Source organism: Rhododendron vialii, chromosome 13a (genome assembly GCF_030253575.1).
Source record: "Rhododendron vialii isolate Sample 1 chromosome 13a, ASM3025357v1".
Classification (NCBI taxonomy): domain Eukaryota; kingdom Viridiplantae; phylum Streptophyta; class Magnoliopsida; order Ericales; family Ericaceae; genus Rhododendron; species Rhododendron vialii.
In genome coordinates this window covers 32556689-32578482 of record NC_080569.1, presented here as the reverse complement: position 1 = coordinate 32578482, position 21794 = coordinate 32556689, and the positions used below count along the sequence as shown (strand labels likewise).

Sequence of the window (21794 nt, the reverse complement as noted above, 5' to 3'; positions counted from 1 at the left end):
CACTTTGTCTAAGGAATATTGGCACATAAATTGATAATATTAACCTTGAAATCATTACATGGATAATGTGGGGTCTTTGTCTTGATGTTATGAATCTTTGTACAAAGAGATTAAATTCCTTCCACCGGTGGCGGAAACTATGGGCTTTCCACCACCATCATTTTGGGCCTCACAATGTAATTGTCGATCTGAACCGTTCATTTTATAAGGCTCGCAGAGTAGGATTCAAATTCAAAAAATTAGATTCACCGGACATCGATAGGTGTATCAAAATTTAAATTTTGGTTTATAAAATAGACGGTCAATCTGTTCATTTTATAAACTAAGATTAAACTTTTGATTGATTTATCGATATCTAATCAAGCTAATTTTTTGCATGAATAAACTACACTATAGGCCTTATAAGATGAAAGGTTCAGATTATAAAAATAAACTCATGACGGGGTCCATAATGGACGGCAGTAGAAAACCCACATGTAGTATACACACAGCTCATATAACACACCCAAGGTGATTAAAATGACTTATAATTTCAACTGGTGCATTATTCTCATCAAGAACTTATGTCCAAAAAAAAGGGCAATTACAGGTCCAAAGTACTACTACAAATTAAGCTGCTCCACTTGTTATAAAGTTGCATATATCTCATGACCCTTTTATAGGACCCTTGTACATTTTTTTCCGTTTTAAACAGAAGCCTACTGTACATTCATGTACTTATTCTTATTTATTGAAGTAATATATACTCAACTAGTCTCTCTCTATATATAAAGTCTAGCCTCAGTCCTTTACACCAAAAAACAGTTGGGAGAGAAAGAGAACAGGCTTCCAAGGCATTTGGATCAGAGAGAGAGAGAGAGAGAGAGAGAGAGAGGATAGAGAGAGAGAGAGAGAGGTTATATAATATATATACAATGAGGAAGCCAGATCTATGTGGGAAAAACAACAACAATGGCAGTAACAGCAACAATAGTAATAATAGTAATGGCACAAAATTGAGGAAAGGGTTGTGGTCGCCGGAGGAAGACGAGAAGCTGATGAACTACATGGTGAGGAGCAACGGACAGCTGGGGTGTTGGAGCGACGTGGCGAGAAATGCTGGCCTCCTCAGGTGTGGGAAGAGCTGTCGGCTCCGTTGGATTAACTACCTGAGGCCTGATCTCAAGAGAGGAGCTTTCTCCCCTCAAGAAGAAGACCTTATCCTCCATTTGCATTCCCTTCTTGGTAACAGGTACCACTCTCTCTCTCTCTCTCTCTCTCTCTCTCTCTCTCTCTCTCTCTCTCTGATTTTTGAATAGTGTTATGGTGATGCGTATTGGCAATGGCTATACGTTGACTGTGCATCGGACAAAGTCGATTTTTAGTTTTCGTACCAAAATATAATGTCGAGCGCTATTGGAACTGGCCGTACGCCTATGTACGGACAATGTCATGAAAGGTCTCTCTCTCTCTCTCTCTGCATATTTTTCAGTTTTTTGAATAGTTAAACGAATTTGGTGTTAGTCGTACGACCATATGTATCGAACGGATGAAGTCTTGTTTGGCGTCTAGTTTGAAGTCTTGTTTGTTGTCTAGTTTGGGACTTTTGCTAATCTTTCCGACCTACAACAAAATTGGAATCGTGCATTTTATAAAGCTCGTCAAGCAGGTCATTCACGGTAATAATATTTGTTCAGAATAACTTTCATGCTTCCATGTTACGCTAAGCTCCTTAGAGCTATATATGCAATGTGACACTTTAATTTTCATGAAGCAGACCGTTATGAGTTCTTCCTCTTGTGGTGTATATATTTACACACCAGTATGAAAGCTCATTTGGCTAAGACTATAGCTCGCTATTTTTGCATGGACATCCATACGCAATGAAGCGATAGCGTCCGATCTCGTCTGTCCCGAAAATCCTAAATCTCTGTGCCAAGGGGTTTTCCGGCCATTAGATTGTGTGATTTTTCTTTTTTATGTTTTAAATCCAGCGGCCGGAAAGTCACTCGGCACAGAGACACATGAATTTTCGGCACAGAATTTCATGCCTTGTAAAGTTTTTTTTTTCCCATTTTGTGTAGGTACACCAATTGGTCAAGGTATATAAACAAATACAAACAAACTATATACGCATATATGAGTAGATTAATAAAAAAAAATTATTTATGGACCTTTCCGTGTATTCGCGTTTACAGAGCCAAATCGCATGCGTTCAAAGTGTATTGAACGGTCCGAATTGTAAAAAAAAAAAACTATTCGCGCGAAGAGTTTAACTCTTCGCGCGAATAGTTTTTTTTTTTAATTCTGACCGTCCAATACCGAAACAGACGATTGTAATTGCGCAGCTCCGTGAACAAGTGAACAATCTGTTCACAGAGCGTCCGTGGAAAACTTTATCTCGTAGATTAATATAGTGATTTCAAATGTTTTGGTAGTACAGTGGACTAAAGGGGAAAATGACGTCAGTGCCATCAATTTGTGTCTACGTCTCCTCTTTGAATTGAAGTCACTCCACAGCCCACATATATTTACTGTTTGGAAAATTCTAAAATCAGCCCAATGGGCTGACGATAGTAGGTGTGTGAATATGTGTTAAAGGATGTAAAAGTGCACAGAAATACGTGTTTTTCTTGTCTTTTAGTGTGTTTATCGTCAGCCCAGTGGGCTGACAATAGCAAGACCGTTACTGTTTTAGGAAATCAAATCTTCCATGCATAACCCTGTTGTGTATATTTACGAAAAGAAAACACCTTTCCTTTACCCTCTTCTATTCTAATAATTCTAACTAACTTTTTTTTTTTCTTCTCTCTTTATAAGGTGGTCTCAGATTGCCGCGCGCTTGCCCGGACGAACCGACAATGAGATAAAGAACTTCTGGAACTCAACAATAAAAAAGAGGCTCAAGAACACGTCGTCGTCATCGCCAACACCGTCGCCAAACGCTAGCGATTCGTCTTTGGAGCCCCTAGATGTAATGCAAGGGATCATGGCCATGCAAGACCATAATAACATGATGGCCATGTTCATGAACACGTCGTCGTCCTCTTCGTCGTCGTCGGCCGCACGGGCAATTGATCAAATCCCCATGATTGGTGGCAATGGATACTTCAATGTGCCAACATTCATGCCACAAGTTGGAATGGATGGTGATGGATGTTTTGGGAGTAACGGAATGTTTGGGCAAAATGGAGAGATGTTTTTCCCTCCTTTGGAAAGTATAGCCATTGGAGCAAATGGTGAGAACAAGAATATTATTGATAGAAACAATTACAATTACAACCCTCTCAATAATATAAGCAAAGTGGAGACGATGGAAGGATTTGGAACTTGTTTCCAAGGAGAAGACCTAAAAATGGGGGAATGGGACTTGGAGGAGTTGATGAAAGATGTTTCATCCTTCCCTTTTCTTGATATTCAAGGTGAATAATTTGGCCTCCCTTTTTTTTCTTCTTTGATTAGAAAGAAAACTCAATATGTGAGAAAAATAAGGATTTTTAATTTTTTTTTTTTTTTTTGGGTATTACCCTTTTGGTTGTTTTGTCCATTGGAGGGATCTCAAACCTTGGATTGTAGAGAAATAAAGGTCATATGATACACAAATATGTAAATGTAGACATGTAATTTTCTTGTATGTATGCATGTATTTTTATACAATACTGTAATACCCACTCTACCTGCGAAGAGAGATTGTCAAATTATAGTCCCACAAAGCAGAGAGGGACATAAAGATTAGTTGGTAAATTTTACTTTTCTACAAGAATGGACAATACCATGTGTTGATGAAGTTATTGAAAGTCTCTCTCTCTCTCTCTCTCTCTCTCTCTCTCTCTCTCTCTCTCTCTCTCTCTCTCTCTCTCTCTCATTGTTTATATGTTTATAAGAGTGATTGCTTAGCATCATTTTACGATTTGTGGAAGATCATTGTTTCTTCTAATGGGGGTTAATCACTTAATTTAGTTGAGATGTCACTTGGAAAGTGAATGACAAATGAAGAGTTCAAAGTCAGCTTGCTCTTGATTGTAATGTGGATTTCTTGAATTTTTGTATACGAGTTAGTTAGCCTAAATGATGAGTGGTAGGAATCCAATTATAATCATAATTCCTTCAACCTCTAATTGTTATCATGTCTAGAGATATCAACACAAGCTAGGATAGGTTGAGCGTGAACATGACAACAAATACAAAGTTTACTATCAAATCCTCGGATTGGACTCTTACAGCTCATTTGGATTTGGATGGTGAGAAATGATGAGATAAGAAAGGGGAGTTATTTCTCACTAAATCTTAATACCATTTTTAGTGAAATTAGGTGAGAAAGAGGAGCCAATAAAAAAATTTTATTCTTGTACTTTTCTCTCCATTTCTCACCAAAATAGTCAATTCAAATGAGTTATTTGACTAGAAATCACAACCCTTTCTTTTCTTTTCTCATGAAATCATTCCATCCAAAGAGGCTGCTACCGCCAATAAAACACTCTCAAATTAGCAAGTTGGACTCTCACCTTGCCAGTAATTAAGGTCTCAATCTGAATTGCTCACGAAGAGAAATTCTTGATCAAGTTATCACCATCAAAAAAAACTTTTGGATCTTCTAGAGGTTTGCCCGATCCTTAATTTTACAAGTCCAGATAGATACCCAATTATGGAAAATTGAAAGATTAAAAAGAAAAAAAAAACATAGCTGTTAATGAAGAACATGGTTTAAAAAAGTGAACAGAGATAGCATGCTCTGAAAATGACTCAGGAATTATTAGTGACGTGAGAACAAAAATAGGTGACCACGTTCAGTCGAATCATAGATCAAGTGAGTGCTTATATAAATCATTCCTACTTTAGATTTTTAACATGCCATAACTAACAAATATGTGGGATATTATCTTCGATAATGATATGGTGACGAATGATTACGTATGTTATACAATGAGAGAGAGAGAGAGAGAGAGAGAGAGATGACAATCAAATTGATGATCACAATTTCTTCAATCACAAACTGCGAATAATTGCTCCCTCTGAAGTTAGCGAGGAGGGAGTGAAGACTTTCAAAGTTCTTTGTGTATATGCTTGAGTTTGTTTTAATCAGCAAGAGAAACAAAATCTACAAACCGAAGCAAACCCAGCTCGCAAAAGATTAAAGGACTTGGGGGGGCTGCAAACATTGGGGTCTTGGGGCTCTCCTTAACGCCTTAGAACGAGGGAGAGCAGTCCCCCCAAGTCCATCGATTTCACTGGAAGAGAGAGAGAGAGAGAGAGAGAGAGAGAGAGAGAGAGAGAGAGAGAACCACTTTCTGTTCCTCCCTCTCTCCCTCCATTCCTTCAGGTGGTGCACAAGATCAATGAGCCATGCACATTACAAAAAGGGTCCTTCCAATAGGTGGTTCAAAACTAACAACGCACTATCATGCCTACTAGATAAATGAAACACAAGATCAATGTTCTCTAAAAGACAAGGCAAGGAGACCAGTATTTATCCAAGTTTCAGAGCTCCTTCAAGCAGCCTTGTAGGAAAATTCAACAGTACGAGAAAACGATTAGGCCACAAACAATGATCAAGCTGAAGACACTGGCTTAGATACAACGATTTCGAGGATGCCATCAGACCTGAAATTGGGGGAAGCGAGTCGGGGGTCAACAGGTCCGGGCAAATTGAAGGACATGGAGAACCGTCCAGGCGGACATAGTTCCTGCACTTTCATCTCATACGTAGTCCACGGATCTTTCAAAACTCCACCAGTCACGACTCCATGAATATGTACTTTTCCATCCCTCTGGATTTCACAATTGATATTACCTGCCACGACAAAAATAAACACTCCTAGTGCGTCCCTAACAAAGCAGAATGGGGGGGGGGGGGGGGGGGTGTGGGGGGGTGGGGAATTAACGTAGCCAGGCCCGCATGATTTACAACATAAGCCTTAGTTCAGTTTGGTTTAATTACAAAATTAGCATGGGCATGCATTTTCTTAAAACCATTTGCAGTTGCAGCTACCATTTAGTACTTGTCTGATGTTTTTAATGTTTCAAATAGTACTTCACCGCTTGTCACGTGCAACACATAACATAGTTCTCTGCACGAGTGGTGCTCTTGGAGGGTTGAAATAACAAACCAGATGTTCAATTCTGGACAATGTTGGAAAATATATGGAACTTACTCTCATTGTTCCGGAGACCTGGCAGGGTGACCCGACATAGGTAGGACCTTTCGCTTTCACCAATGTCTACCACACCAATTGGAGGCCCACCACTCCCTTCCTTAGCAGTTCCCGTCAAAGTTACAGCTGGCTTCAATTGCTCAGAAACGACACTTCCTCCCATATTCATGTTTCAAATGTGGTTTGCAATTACTTGAGCTCAATATTCAGAAATTATCTATCAACTCTTTTTGGGCAAGTGGAGATGATGGCTTTCTACAAATTAGACATGGAAATCAAATTTTAGTGCGTGGACAACAATGCATGACAAGATAGTTATCAAAAGTTGAAATGCGATGCTTACATATTTGTTTAGCATATAGGATTTAAAGTCTCTACATTTAGTCAAGCACACAAAAAAAATTCAGGCAGTCAAACAAACTAGAATATAGGGATTGTGATTATAGAAACACTTTCCAAATTTGATCCTGCCTATAGTTGCGTTGATTAGTACATCGTAAAAAAAAAAAAAAAAACAGGACAACCAATTCAAAAGGATAACCAGGATAAATGCTCAGAGTTCCGTTCATCTTCAAACCAAGTATTTACTCATCTAAAATGAGCAAGTATACAAATCCTCCCCCTAAAAACTCGCAATGACAACTAGACTAATCATACAAATGCAAAGAATGTTATTCCTTCAAAGATATCCAACTGTAGAACCATAATAACTTCTTGAACAGTTTATTCAGACAGGCTCTAACTTAAACAGATCAAATTCGACATTCATGAATTGAAACCGTGAGAAAAATGGTCAAGAACTGCTACTGTCGACTACATATGTTTAGGTGGTCCAACATACTGAATGAGAAAGGGTCAAACCAGATTACCCAAACATAAACTTTTCAACCCACTCCCCCACCAAAAAAAATAATAATAAATAATAATAATAATAATAATAATAATATTAATTAATTAATTAAAATAAAATAAAATAAAAAACAGCAACAGGAGGACAGCAGATATAACCACAAGCAAGACAGCCTATTATGTTCAATTGCACTGCAAATGGGGGCAGCAGAAATGTCGGATTAAGAAACATGATTTTTCAACTAAAAGAAAGTAATGTCTTGAAAACCTGAAATTGGATGGACCGGAAAAAGGACTGCGGGCAGGTCACTGCTTCGAACAGGGGCCAACTCTGGTTAAACCACGACGTCATAATTACCTAATGCATACATTGAATATAATGCATAAACAATTTTTTTTTTTTTTTTTGCATATTACAAACATAATTCCCAAGAATCATAGATTGTGTAATACACTCAGCCTGACGGGTTTTCAAAAACCAATGGAAGAATGAAAAACATTGAGAATCTCAAATCCTTTAGTCCACATCAGACAACAAAGAGAGAACGAAAGCACATTTGCTACATATAATGGAGCAAGGGTGTAGGTATCAACGTATGTTACGTATCTACCGCATAAATGTGGCCAGTTTAGTGCCCGATGGCACTGACAGCTAGCATTTTGTCTAGGTTAGAGACCCTAGCCCTTAGTAGCACGAAGCGGGGGCGGGAGCGGAAGTGGGTGTGGGGGAGCGAAGGCACCTAGAAGCTCCTAAGGTTAGGAGCGTATATAGATTATATAAAAATATGTATATAAAATACTTAACCATTAAAGGAAAAGTGATACTAAAAAATTTCCCAATCTTAAAGTGTAATTATTGGAAGTTATATAATTCTCAATTTGCAAAACTTCTTGACTAATATGATTCTCATATTATTATTTCCACAATGGAATAACTCCCTTAAAAGTAAGAGAATAATTGCCTTAACGGCCCGATAAGCTCTCATCTCAGTTAGGAGCGAGCTCCCGTCAAGCTCTCATCTTAGGAGCGCCGATTCGAGCTCCCGTCTAGGGAGCGCACCCATTTTAGAAGGATCCTGCAACTAAGCCCTAGCCGGTTCCCTTGACTGCAAAGGGTTCCCGCTGAGTGCTGGTTTTCAAGCAGTTTTACACGTGCTTTGTTTTCAAAGCGGCTTCAGTGGTTAGTCCGGCCCAAAAAGCTGGTCAGTCAACAGGCCAACAGGTTGAACCGCCTAGTCCAGTCTGGCTTTAAAACATTGAAACAAAGGTGATATCCAAGAGAAATGGCACACCTCAGTGTTTTAAAAAGTGCGTGAGGCGCGCGCTATGGTGCGAGGCGCAGCGCAAGGATTGCGCAAGGAACTGTGTGCTATAGCGCGGAACACAAAGGCGCAAGAAAGGCGCCAAGGCGCGCGCTTTTTGCTGTGAGGTAAAAATCGATCTCAGGTTCGCGATGCACTGAATAATTTTTCTTCCTTTAAATCGATGAGCCCTATTCGATCGACAAACCAGATCGAGCAGCTGAGCAACAGCCTCTTCGACGATTTAGAGTCTCGGACGGTCGGACCTAGCTTCTTCTTCTCTGGTCTCCCTCTCCCTCTCCCTCTCCCTCTCTGATCGTCGACTCCGGATAACTTCTTCTTCTTTTTCCTCCTCCCCCTCCTCTCACCTTCTCACTTCTTCTTCTTCTTCTTCCTCCTCCTCCTCTCACCTTCTTCTTCCTCCTCTTCTTGTTATTTTCACCGAGTCTGTCCAGGACAGGACCCCCGACCCCCTTTTCTTTTTCTTTTTGTTTCCAGTCACAGGAACCCCTCCCCCCATCTTCTTTTCTTTTTTTTCCAGTCACATGACCCCCCCTTTTCTTTTTTTCTTTTTCCAATCACGGCTCACCTGCTTTTTTTTTTTGTTTCCAGCTCTGTTTAAAGTATTTGTTTAGTTTGTTGTATTTATTTGTACTTGTTAATTGTAGATGACATCTGAAAATTCTAGTAAAAAGGACCCTGGTTGGAAGTATTGCGAAAAGGTTGATCCACACAATAATACCAAGTTGAAATGTATTTTTTGTAACGAAGTGAAAAATGGGGGTGTGTCAAGAATCAAGCAACACCTTGCAGGAGGAGCTAAAAGGATACGGCGGCATGTCGCCGATGCCCACTTGAGGTTAGAGAGGAGATGATGGAGTTTATACGTAAAAGGAATGAAGCAAAGAGTCAAGTTAAGTCTATACCAGATTTTGATGATGCAATGAATGATGATGATTATGACATTGACGATCATATTGTTGAATCCAATCCCCGTTCTAAGAAATCTTCTACTCACGGAAGCACGACCTCCACATCTATTCATTCTAAGCCTAAGAAATTGTAAACGATGATATAGAATTGGGAACCCAAAAGAATGTGGTTATTTTCTCATTACGTTATACTTATACAAATGTAAATAGTAATTACACATTAGACCCTTCTCTCCTAATCTACTTACATAAGAGATTAAATGTAAACTACAACTAATTACATACAAACCCATAACTTAACACTCCCCCTCAAATTGGTGCGAAGATATCAATCAAGCCCAACTTGAACACATTGGGGTGGAAACTCTTGCTACCAAGCCCTTTTGTGAATATGTCAACCAGTTGATCTTCAGATCTCACAAAAGGCATACATATCAAATCCGCCCTCAGCTTCTCCTTGAGAAGTGCCTGTCAATCTCTATATGCTTCATTCTGTCATGTTGAACATGATTATGAGCAATATTGATGGCAGCTTTATTGTCACAATAGAGTTTCATAGGACCATTATCAGCAATTCCCAAATCACGTAACACAGTTTGGAGCCATAAGAGCTCACAAACGCCCTGAGCCATAGCTCTGTACTCAGCTTCTGCACTAGACCTGACAACCACTGATTGCTTTTACTTCGCCAAGTAACCAAATTTTCCCCAACGAAAATACAATAGCCAGAAGTAGAGCGTCTATCATCCACAGAACCAGCCCAGTCAGCATCAGTAAATGTCTCCAATAGCAGGTGACCATGATTAGAGAACAAAATTCCCTTTCCTAGAGCTGATTTGAGGTACCTCAAGATACAATAAACTGCATCCAGATGCAAAGCACGAGGATAATGCATAAACTGACTAACAACGCTCACTGCATAAGTAACATCTGGTTGAGTGTGAGCTAAGTATATCAGTCGACCCACAAGTCGCTGATACCTCTCTTTGTCAGTGCACTCCCCCACATTGCCACTAAGATGGTGATTCGCCTCAATAGGAGAATTTTCAAGTTTACAGCCCAACATACTTGTTTCTTCCAAAAGATCAAGTATATACTTCCGTTAGGAGATAAAAATACCTCTATCAGACCTTGCCACTTCCATGCCAAGAAAGTATCTTAGTGATCCCAAATCCTTAATCTCGAATTCTTGAGCCAAACTAGATTTGAGATTAAGAATTTCATTCATATCATTACCTGTCATTATTATATCATCAACATACACAATAATGACAGCAATCTTACCAGCACCTCCCCTGATGAACATAGTATGATCTGCATGGCTCTGTTTGTATCCAAACCCCAACATAGCCTTGGAAAATTTGCCAAACCACGTTCTAAGTGATTGCTTCAACCCATATAGGGCCTTCTTCAATCTACGTACCTTCCTTTCAGCCTCAGAGGAAGAGAAACCTGGTGGTATGTCCATATACACCTCCTCTGCTAACTCACCATGGAAGAATGCATTTTTCACATCAAACTGATGAAGAGGCCAATTCAAATTGGGAGCACAAGAAAGCAGAGCTCGCACAGTGTTCATCTTTGCTACTGGTGCAAACATCTCCTCATAGTCAATTCCATAGGTTTGAGTAAAACCCTTGGCAACAAGTCTCGCCTTGTATCTCTCAACTGGACCATCTGCATTCTGCTTAACAGTGAAAACCCACTTGCATCCTACTGATTTCTTTCCTCCTGGAAGTGATACTAGCTCCCAAGTGCCATTCTTTTTCAAAACTGTCATCTCTTCTACCATAGCTCCTTTCCACTTGGGTATTATGAATGCATCCTGTCAATTCTGTGAAATACATATAGAAGAAAGAGACGAAACAAAAGCATGGTACGAAGGAGATAAACGATCATAAGAGACAAATTGAGAGATAGGATGTTGAGTACATGACCTAACGCCTTTCCGAAGAGCAATAGGAAGATTATCAGACTCAATAAAGAGAGGTTCAATAGGAGAAGATTCATTACCAGATAAGTCAGCTAAGGAATCTGGAACTGGAGCAGGGGATTGTAATTGACAAGGTGGTATTACACATGAGGACTTTCCTTTCTTCTATCTAATGTAGGTCTTTAAGTTAGACCCATTCAGCCGTTGTGGTAGTTCCCCAATATTGTCCCCAATGTCATCAGTTGCTCCTTCAGCAGATATTGGTTCTTCTCTAGATTGTTTTCTCTCCCCCTCACCATGATTATAAAAAGAGGTAAACATCTCTTCCTCCTTCATCTCTTCTTGCCGATGCTCCCCCTGAAGAGATAGAGTGGAAGGAGAGTAAAAGGACATTGTTTCCCAAAAAGTAACATCCATAGAGACAAAACTTTCTAGAGTGAGGATCATAACATTTATAACCCTTCTGGGTAGGAGAGTACCCAATGAAGACACACTTATGGGCTTTAGGACCTAACTTGCCCCCAGAAGGATGAGGAGTATGAACAAAACACACACAACCAAACACCCGCGGTGGGAGAGTAGTGACACGAGAACTGTGAGGAAGACACTCAATAGGTGTTTTGAACTGGAGAACACTAGATGGCATACGGTTGATAAGATAAGTAGCAATCAAAATCGCCTATCCCCAAAAAAATTTGGGAACATTCATGGTGAATAAAAGAGAGCGAGCTACCTCAGCAAGATGACGATTCTTGCGTTCAGCAACTCCATTTTGTTGTGGAGTGTTAACACAAGTCGTCTGATAAAGAATGTCATTTTCTTCAAGGAATGCCCTAAAATTCCTATCTGTATACTCAGTCTCATTGTCACTACGGAGAATTTTAATATTCGTATCAAATTGGGTGCGTACCATGGCATAAAAGGATTTAAAACAAGAAAAGACGTCACTTTTTGACTTAAGTAAATACACCCAAATAACACGAGAATAACAGTCAATAAAAGTGATAAACCACCGAAAACCTTTAAGAGAGATAACAGGGGAAGGACCCCAAACATCAGAATGGATAACTGTAAAAGGAGACGCACTCCGTTTATTAATAGGTGCATAAGAAGAATGTTTATATTTCCCAAACTCACAAGCTTCACAAAAAAACTGACTCCTATGACAATGCCTTATTAAATTAGGAAAAAGTTTCTCTAAAATTCCAAAGGAGGGATGACCCAATCTACGGTGCCACTGATGTAACATCGTAAGAGCTGCACCCGTATCTGCTTGCAGAGCAAGACCACATGACATGGGTGGACAAGGGGCAGACTCCAAAAAATAGAGGCCACCGTGTGATTTACCACTGCCAATCACCTTCCCCGTATCCAGTTCCTGAAAGACACAATGAGTAGGAAAAAATGTTACGGAACAATTTGCAGAACGTGCAAGGCTACTAACAGACAGAAGATTAGTGGCAAAGTTGGGAATATGTAAAACTGAAGAGAGAGAAATAGAGGGAGAATAGCGAACGGAACCCTTCCCTGAGATAGCAGAGAATGACCCATCTGCTATTCGGACCTTATTCTTATCAGAACAAGTAGAGTAAGAATCAAACACAGAGGAATACCCAGTCATATGATCTGAGGCACCAGAATCTATAATCCAAGGAATAGCAGAAGAGGCAGTAAATGCACTAGCTGGGATACCTGTATGAGCAAAATAGGATGAAGTAGGAGCTGCTGTAGAAGCTATAGTAGATGGAGAATCAGCCCGAGCCATAAAGCGCCTGAGAGTTTGTATCTCCCCCTGAGAGAAACCACCAACTTGATCAGATGACGCCTGAGTCCCAGAACTAAGCCCAGAATCAAGCAAGGTGCCAACTGTAGACTCCGAAACGTGGGCCTGGGCTCGAGAACGCACCAGACCACGGCCATGGCTACCACGTCCACCCCCGCGCCCACGAAAGAGCTTGCCATGTAGCTTCCAACAAAAATCCCTAGTATGACCATTGTTGTGGTAATAATCACATTGGAGTGACGCACGATCAGGAGGTCCGCTGCTAGTACCAGACTGGGACTTACCACCCTGGAGGATAGGCCCACTATCAGAACCAAAATGACCCTGAGGAGTAGCAACCAAGGCAGAACGATCAGAAATAGAAAGGTGCAACACAGCACCTCTTCTACTCTCCTCCTGCTGAACAATAGAATAGGCCTCTCCTAAGGATGGAAACGGAACACGACCCAACACCTGCACTCTAATCGGATCAAGCTCCATATCAAGACCAGCAAGAAAGTCATAAACACGCTCTTTCTCCATCCTTTTTAGCCAATTAGTAGCATCCACAGCACAAACAGCCTGAAAGCCCTGATAATAATCAAATTCCCCCCAAGCTCCACTCAAGTCAACAAAATACATGGCAACAGAACGATGATCTTGCTCCAATGTACGGAGCCTCTTCCTCAACTCAAAACATTGTGCATCATTACCTTGCTGAGAATAGGTCTGGGCTGCAATAGTCCAAATCTGATGTGGAGAATCAAGCAGCAGGAAAGTATAGCGAATATCAGCTCTCATAGAGTTAAACAACCAGGTCATGACTAACGATTTCCGAGATTTAAACTTTTTGAGTTCGACCGCCTCAACAGGTGGAGTAACAGGGCCCTCAATGAATTCTGACATCCCTTTGGCCTCAATAGCCAAGGTAAAAGTACGAGACTAAATCAAATAGTTGGTACCATCCAACATAATATGACAAATATCCAGAGAAAAATTATCTAGAGTCCCTACACGACTCAATTCATCATTTGTATTAGCGGAAGCCTTTTGTTTATCCTCTGACATTTTAACAGCAGAACAGCAACAAAAAAAAAAAGCCTAATTGCAAAAGACAGAGGATGATCAAACCTAAATCAAACCCCAAATCAACAAATGGAGCCGTAACAAACTCAAACAAACTCAAACGTGACCTATTTGAACCTGTACAAGCTGGAAATCAACAGACCCAGACAATACGAGCTTGAAATCAACATACCCAGTCTCAAAAAACTGGAAAAAAGGATCTTGGACAGTTCGAAACCCAAAAAAACACACCTGTACGTGGTTATCCAGTGGATTTCGAAAGCATACAGAGGTCGTTAGAGGCAAATGCAAGCTGTACAGCGTCGGAAAGTGGTCATCGGAGGTCGAACGACTTCAAGGATGGTCGTCGGAGATCGTAGAATAGATCTTGTTCAAGTAAGGTCGTTGGATGACGATGAACGATGATGATCGACGACTGAAGATAGCTCCAGGTATACGTTGGTGCTCTGAATCGGAGAAGACCCAGTTGATTTTGAGTCCTAACAGAGATCGCTGGTGGCTGGAAGACGAATAGAGATCAACGTGAAACCCAGCCACTCACATCGGTGTTTAATCGATGTCTGGTTCAACAAGGTAAGTCGCCAGGAGCATATAGCTCTGATACCATGTAAACGATGATATAGAATTGGGAACCCAAAAGAATAGGGTTATTTTCTCATTACGTGATACTTATACAAATGTAAATAGTAATTACACATTAGACCCTTATCTCCTAATCTACTTACATAAGAGATTAAATGTAAACTACAACTAATTACATACAAACCCATAGCTTAACAGAAACCAAGAACCATAGGGCCTCTCGACACTTACTACACTCCTAAACTAGAGGTGGTGGTGGAAAATAGAAAAGCCAAGGGCAGACAACCAAAAATTGATGAGAATGAACCACATAAGAAACTATTGAAAGACCGGGCTCATCAGGCTATTGCAAGGTGGATATATGATTGTGGGATACCTCTAAATGTTGTGAACAATGATAGTTTTGCGCCAATGACAGAGGCTCTTGGGCAATATGGTCCGGGTTTGCCCCCACCAACTTATCATCAAGTGCGAGTTCCTCTTCTAAAAAAAGAGGTGGAACATGTTATCAAGTTGATGGAGAAGGACAAAAAAGACCAAGAACAATACGGGTGTACGCTAATGAGCGATGGGTGGACTGATAGGAGAAATAGAATATTGATGAATCTTTTGGTGAATTCTCCGAGAGGGACCATGTTTCTTAAATCTATGGATGCGTCTAGATTTGTAAAGGATGCAGAAATAATATATGAATTGCTTGATGGGTGGGTGGAACATATTGAAGAAGCAAACGTGGTTCAAATTGTTACGGATAGTGCCGCAGCAAATGTGGTGGCAGGTGAGAATTTAATTTGCTATTTGGTTGTGTTACTTACTTGAAGTTATGAACAATTGAAAATAACTTATTATTCTAGTTCTAACTTCTAACACCACTTATTTATAACAATTACCAGGGAGGTTGTTGGAGGCAAAACGACCTCACTTGTTTTGGTCTCCGTGTGCTGCCCATTGCTTGGACTTGATGTTAGAAGACATTTTCAAGTTACCAAATTTGAAGACAACTTGGGAAAGGGCAATAATGATGCATGATTATATTTATAATCGACCCTCTTTGTTGAATATGATGAGGCAATTTACCCAGAGGAAGGAGCTCATTAAGCCGGCAAAAACTCGGTTTGCAACCGCTTTTTTGACTTTACAAAGGGTTTATGAACAAAAGGGAAACTTAAGGAAGATGTTTACTTAGAGAAGTGGACCAATAGCAAATGGGCAAAAGAGCAACAAGGACAACATGTAGAAAAAGTCATGTTGATGGCCTCATTTTGGAGGAATGTGCTCCTTGCCCTCAAATTCACATCCCCACTTGTTAAGGTACTTAGATTGGTTGATGGAGAAGTCAAGCCTCCAATGGGATACATTTATGAGGCTATGGATCAGGCTAAAGAAACTATTGTAAATTCCTTCAATCAAAATAGGGAGATGTATGATGAGGTCTTTAAGATAATCGACAAGAGGTGGGATGTCCAATTGCATCGGCCTTTGCATGCAGCTGGTTTTACTTAAATCCTGAATTTTTTTACAAAGATCCAGAGGCTTGTAAAGTTCCAGAAGTCATTGGAGGCCTATACAAATGTATCACAAAGTTGATTCCCAATAATGATACACAAGACCTTGTTTGTGCCAACTTGATGAAGTATGAGAGAGCTGAAGGACTCTTCGGTAACCCAATGGCAATAAAGCAAAGAGGTACAAGGGCACCAGGTATCACCATCACACCATGTTAACCTTAATCTAATAACTAATTTAAGTCCTAAGAGTTGCACTTTAACAATGTTTTCCAATATCTATATTCCATGGTGTGCAACTGACTGTTGGGTCTCATTTGGTCATGACACTCCCGACTTGCAAAAATTTGCCATCAAAGTTCTTAGTCTTACTTGTAGTTCCTCAGGATGCGAGCGTAATTGGAGTGTCTTTGACCATGTGAGTATATGATAATCAAGTGCATTCATTGACTTCCTTTAGTTATGTATGATCATGAATTTAAGTCCTTTTTATAATTAATTGTTAATGCAGATTCACACAAAAAAAGGAATAGACTAGCTCAAAAGTGTCTCAATGATTTGGTATTTGTTAAGTACAACAAAGCATTGGAACGGCGATACCTCAAACGTGATTGCATTGATCCCATATCCTTGAAAGATATTGATGAGAGCAATGAATGGTTGGTTGGGACGATGGAGGAAAAGTTTGTGTTTGAGGGTGATGGTGATGGTGATGGTGATGATTTGAATTGGGATGATGTTGCTTTAGCTTCTAGAGCCGAAGAACCAAGGAAAACAACTAGAGCATCAAGTTCAAAATCATCAGACTCAACACCTATCGCGAAAATGGCAAACCAACTCCAAAGGCTAAGGCTTCAAGAGGAAAGACATCTCTTATAGACGAGGAGAATGAAGAGGAAGAATGGGAGACGGATGATGAGGAGGAAGAAGATGTGAAAGGATATAAATCAAAATCATTAGATGATGATGATAAAAAAGATGGAAGTTCTTGGTTCTGAGAATGATGATTAATGCCTATGCATGCCTCTAGATTTTATTGCCTTTAATCCTTTTGTTATGTCTCTAAGGCTAAACATTATTATGTTAGATTTTCATGGATGATATGTTATGTTTAGTGTTTGGAACTTTCGTTTACCATTGACATGTTATGTTTTATGACATTTGAAAGTTTTACAAGTGTTTGTGTTGAAAACTTGTTCTAATAAAATTTGCCTCGTTGCGAAGAATTTTTTTTTTTTGCGCTTCGCGTAAATAAAGCGCGTGTCACATCTTACGCTAAAGCCCCAGGGGACCGTTGCACCTCTGTGCCTTTCGCCATTTAAAACACTAGCACACCTTAATGGTCTCCATAAAAAGCATTAGTTTGTACTTTAAGTGGGGTCCATACCTTGGACACAAGTGATCACAAGATATTGGCAATCAACATCCATTTGGCTTCTTGAAAAACAGGTGAGTGAAAAACATTGGTTATTACACATCAATGGAAACCAAATGAACTTCCATGGAGAACAATAAGTCCCCTGTTCCACTACAACTGAGTCCCACGCATTATGTTAAGTCCTTACATGGTTTTTTCATTTTTTTTAGCGCTCAGCATTCCGTAAGGACTCACGTTCCCTTGGGAAGCCACAAGCGCTCGCCTAGCAAAGCAACATTCTTCTCCATGATGTTTCCCAACTAAGATATCCCTTACACTTGCGAATGGAAAAACCACCCCAACTAATCAAATGATTCATCTTGCCTTCCCTGCTAACTTCCCACAAAATCTTTCTATTGGATTTAATCAATTTTAATAGCAATCCTTGTTGGAATTCTCATCAAGGAGAGGTAGTAAATCAGAATATTCGATAGGACAGATTGGAATAAGTGAATCTAACCCCCCTTAGAGATTAAGCTTTTATCCACCTATACAACACTTTAATCTCTGCAGCACGGGAGCCCAAAACTCCTCAACTTTAGGGTTTTCCGGAAGGAACATCTAATATTTTCTAGGTAAAGTCTCAAATGAACAACCCATTACGGCATTACCTGTTCCAGAATATTCAGTCGATCATGTGCCACGTTGATTCCAACCAACAACCTCTCCCTAAAATTAACCTTAAGCCACAAAACCATCTCAAACACTTCGATGGAAAGAAAATTTTATAGTCTTCCTTCGTCACAAGATGACAAGAAAATGGTATCATCTAGGAATAGTAAGGAAGTCATTAAACCAAATTTTTGCCCATCGAAAAGACATCCACCATTCTCCTCTTAAATCAACCACTCTACTGAACCCATCCACCATGATGGTAACTAGAAATGGGGATAAAGAACCGCCTTGCGTCAATCCCTTCAAGCGCTGGACATTTTTACCCAGCTTCCATTCCCATTTACAATTATGTTAAAAGAACGTCCCGCAAAATAAGAAAGGCAGAAAAAGTAACACATTCTGATCCACTTTCTCAATCTCTCGGAATGCACTTTCTTTCCAAAACAAAATCCAAGGATTCCCATTTAGCAGGATCATATGCTTTCTCCACATACACCTCAAGCACATCCCTGACACCTATACCCTTCAACCACCTAATCGGCACTTAACACCAAATCTAAAATGTTGCGACCATTGATAAAAGCCTCCTGACACTACAAATTGTTTGGCCTGAGAGAACTCTCAACCTTCCAGACCCTAGCTTAGAACTCATACAACATTCTTGCCAATTTCAATAACCATTCTCATCCAACCACCCTTAACCACCTCCTGATTGTTGGGAATGCCTAGAATTCGTTTGTCCCACATTGGTTAATTATGTTGTTCCCGTTTTTGTAGCCTACTATAAATAGCGCTTTTGGGGGACTTCTAGGAATTATCTTTTGGGTGGCCTTTCTCTCATATTGCGGCCTTTCTAGAGTTACGAATTACAGCCGGTTCTTTGTATCTCTTCTCCGCGTTTATTAGTAATCCTCTCTCTCCTCGCCCGTGGACGTACCCATCTTGGGGAACCACGTATATCTTATGTCTCTTGTGATTTCTTGTTTAGTTTTCTCTTTTTTGTTCTTAGCTTGCATTCATAGCATTCGGTACAACACTGATGATCTTGAAATCCAGCCATGGTAAATCCACCTAATTTCGATGATGTGCTAATTCCTCGAAACAAACAAGGCCTTAGTCTAACAGTGGCCTTCTACCTACAACAATCCTCCTTTATACGGGCTTGGGGCTAGCAGTGCAAAGATAAAAACAGCACTAGGCGAAGTTCACCAGATTCGGTGTAGATGATATTTTACTTAAATGCATAACTATAAAATTGGTTGATTTTTGTTTTACATATAACATCTACTACCCTAAATATTATAATCACAGGAGAACTGTTATAGCTTCCTATTTGTGTGTCGTAGTAAAATTGGAAGTACAGTAGTTTTTTTATTTTTATAAGTAATAAAATTTTATCAAAGAAGCATCAAGGGGATACCGCCCATGTACAAAAGAAAGCAACGAATAAACAAGGGAAAAAGCCCTATACACCCCTCTATACGCCAAAGATGTCTAACATGCCAAAGAATTGACTCAAAGAAGGATTGCACTCCCTCGACTCCAAACTTAACAATGTAGTAATCAAAAGTCTCTTCATTTTGAACAAAGGCCTAATCTCCCTGTCAAAATGTCTACGATTCCTCTCTCTCCAGATTAACCACATCAAGCACAGCAGAATCATAATCCATAGCTTCCTCCTTCTAGAAGTATAGTAGCTTATTAATATTCGTACAAAATGTTAAAGTGCATAAACTATATTGGTTCTTTTAGATGTTCCTCCTCCTCCTTTGCTCCGCAAAATATTTACTTAGCATACTCTGGGCTCTTCTTCAAAACTTAAACAATGCAATCCCCTGCTGCTGCTCAAGAACTTATTACCATGTTTGGATCTTGAATTGTCAAGGGAACCAAAAGGAAAGGAAATTCCCAATATAAGCTCCTTTTGCATTGGTAACTAAACAAAAACTGGTTCTTTTCATAAATGAATAAAAAAATGTGACTAATTTTTACAAACATCAAATCATGTTTTCCTCGTTTCCTAACCCAGCCAAACACAAAAAGATAGAATTCTAGCGAGAAACGGATGTCAATAGGACAATTTTGCCTCGAAGCAAGAAACGATAGATCCAAACGTGTGCACGAACCCGCACGTATATACAACTAAAACGATAGACACACGTATGGAGAGAGAGAGAGAGAGAGAGTACCAGATTCGTGCCCGATTCGACAGGAGCCCTAACTTCGTGCGAGCGCGCGCGAGAGAGAGAGAGAAGCCGCAACTTCGAGCCCTAACCGAGGTACGAAGAAGGAGAGAAGCGCGAAACTGAAACACGAAAAAGCAGCAAGTGAATCGTAAACGAAGCGTGTTTACGGAAAACGATTTTAAGAGTGAATTTCACTTATGCCCCTTCGACTTTCATACAAATTCCACTTCAGTCCTTGTGTTTTCAATTTGACCCCTATGTAGCCTTCCGTTCCATTTTTTTGACGGAGAAAAAACCACGTTCCAAGGACATTTTGGCCTTTTCAACTTCCACCCCTACCAAATAAACGGTTTTTCTTATGATGATAAGATCTTGAAAGGTCCCATATTAGTGCACTACAGGGTTCCCTCCTCGTCAAAGGAAGTAGTGATTTTTGTGGTAGTAGAAAAAATAAGCCCGTCCTTAGGAGGAAGTCGGAAAGTCGGCCGCCTCAAACTCCAAAACTTAGTGAAAAAATCTGGAGCCATGTTTGTTTATGGTAGAAAATATATAATATGTGTATGTATGGCTTTAAATATTCCTAAATTCTTGGTTTGTTTAGGGTTAGTTCATCTTTTTAAAATTTTCTTTAAAATTATGTTAATAGCCCCATTGTTAGAAGTTTTTTTTTTTTTTTTCTATGCCTGAAATTGTTAAGGACGGCCTTGGAAGAGGGTTCCTTCAACACCTCAGACATTTCTGGGGATCACTAAAATAAAAACTTGTCTACAATCACAAAAATTAGGATTCGCATTCTCTCCGAAAGTGGGATACATGAAGTCCATCACAAGTCTCAATTTAATCATTAGTAACTTTCATTTTTTAAACCTCAATGTGTAAATTATGCACAAGAAGTAGAAGATTTCATCATATGTGGTCGTTATATATGATTGTTCACACACAAAAACATACTCGTACTTGCATTTTTCAAGAAAATAAAAAATGCCAAAAACTTACTACTACGTATTTGTTTAGCCTCACCAAGCCAATACAAAAACTTGAACCCACACATTGAATGAGGAAGACTAAATACTTCCGTACTGAACCAATCACAAGGTGGTATTGCATTCTCCAATCGGCCCCAAACATCTTACTATGCAAAAACAAGGGGGAATGATTTTCGCACTCTTCAAATTGTTAACCACACTCCTCAAAGTTAACAACTTGGGGAGTGCAAAATCATATATCTCCGCAGATTATTTTCGCATTCCCCTGGCGAGTGCGGTTAACAATTCAGGGAGTGCGAAAATCACTCCCCAAACAAAAACAGAGAATAGAAAAGGGGGTTGCCAAGCACCACTAACGGAATGCCGGACGTAAATAATGGCAAAGTTCGTCATTCAGTCTTCAGTAGTTAATGCATGGTTTGTGTCGAGTCTTGTCTCACCATGACCTAAATTTAGGCATTATTACTCAATTTGGGTGTATCAATTTTGAAATTAAATTATTTCCACCG

The 21794-nt window shown here is 39.8% G+C and overlaps 5 protein-coding genes across 10 annotated transcripts; 3 read left to right on the top strand and 2 right to left on the bottom strand.

Annotated features, from left to right (window-relative positions):
* The first annotated feature begins 854 nt into the window (after window positions 1-854).
* Window positions 855-3749, top strand: LOC131314591 (transcription factor MYB46-like). The gene is made up of 2 exons (XM_058343342.1): window positions 855-1231; window positions 2800-3749. The coding sequence occupies exons 1-2, from the start codon at window positions 915-917 to the stop codon at window positions 3407-3409; spliced, it is 927 nt and encodes a 308-aa protein (XP_058199325.1). The 5' UTR covers window positions 855-914; the 3' UTR covers window positions 3410-3749.
* A 1551-nt stretch (window positions 3750-5300) lies between these two features.
* On the bottom strand, window positions 5301-20454 carry LOC131314592 (increased DNA methylation 3-like). 6 transcript variants are annotated; one of them, XM_058343347.1, is made up of 4 exons: window positions 20303-20454; window positions 7249-7338; window positions 6132-6329; window positions 5301-5770 (listed from the first exon to the last, which is right to left on the bottom strand). In XM_058343347.1, exons 3-4 carry the CDS (start codon window positions 6298-6300, stop codon window positions 5529-5531), a joined length of 411 nt encoding a protein of 136 aa, XP_058199330.1. In that variant the 5' UTR covers window positions 6301-6329; window positions 7249-7338; window positions 20303-20454; the 3' UTR covers window positions 5301-5528. The 6 variants fall into 6 exon arrangements, with proteins under 6 accessions (XP_058199330.1, XP_058199329.1, XP_058199332.1 ...); XM_058343346.1 differs by having other exon boundaries at window positions 6132-6385; window positions 20303-20453; XM_058343349.1 differs by having other exon boundaries at window positions 6132-6386; window positions 7249-7311; window positions 20303-20441.
* LOC131314589 (uncharacterized) lies at window positions 12212-16699 on the bottom strand. The gene is made up of 2 exons (XM_058343341.1): window positions 12839-16699; window positions 12212-12524 (listed from the first exon to the last, which is right to left on the bottom strand). The coding sequence occupies exons 1-2, from the start codon at window positions 13812-13814 to the stop codon at window positions 12490-12492; spliced, it is 1011 nt and encodes a 336-aa protein (XP_058199324.1). The 5' UTR covers window positions 13815-16699; the 3' UTR covers window positions 12212-12489.
* Window positions 14280-15762, top strand: LOC131314138 (uncharacterized). The gene is made up of 4 exons (XM_058342632.1): window positions 14280-14369; window positions 14481-14567; window positions 14775-15354; window positions 15470-15762. Exons 1-4 carry the CDS (start codon window positions 14280-14282, stop codon window positions 15760-15762), a joined length of 1050 nt encoding a protein of 349 aa, XP_058198615.1.
* Window positions 15828-16960, top strand: LOC131314137 (uncharacterized). Its single transcript, XM_058342631.1, has 3 exons — window positions 15828-16068; window positions 16101-16277; window positions 16593-16960. The coding sequence occupies exons 1-3, from the start codon at window positions 15828-15830 to the stop codon at window positions 16958-16960; spliced, it is 786 nt and encodes a 261-aa protein (XP_058198614.1).
* Window positions 20455-21794: the final 1340 nt, after the last annotated feature.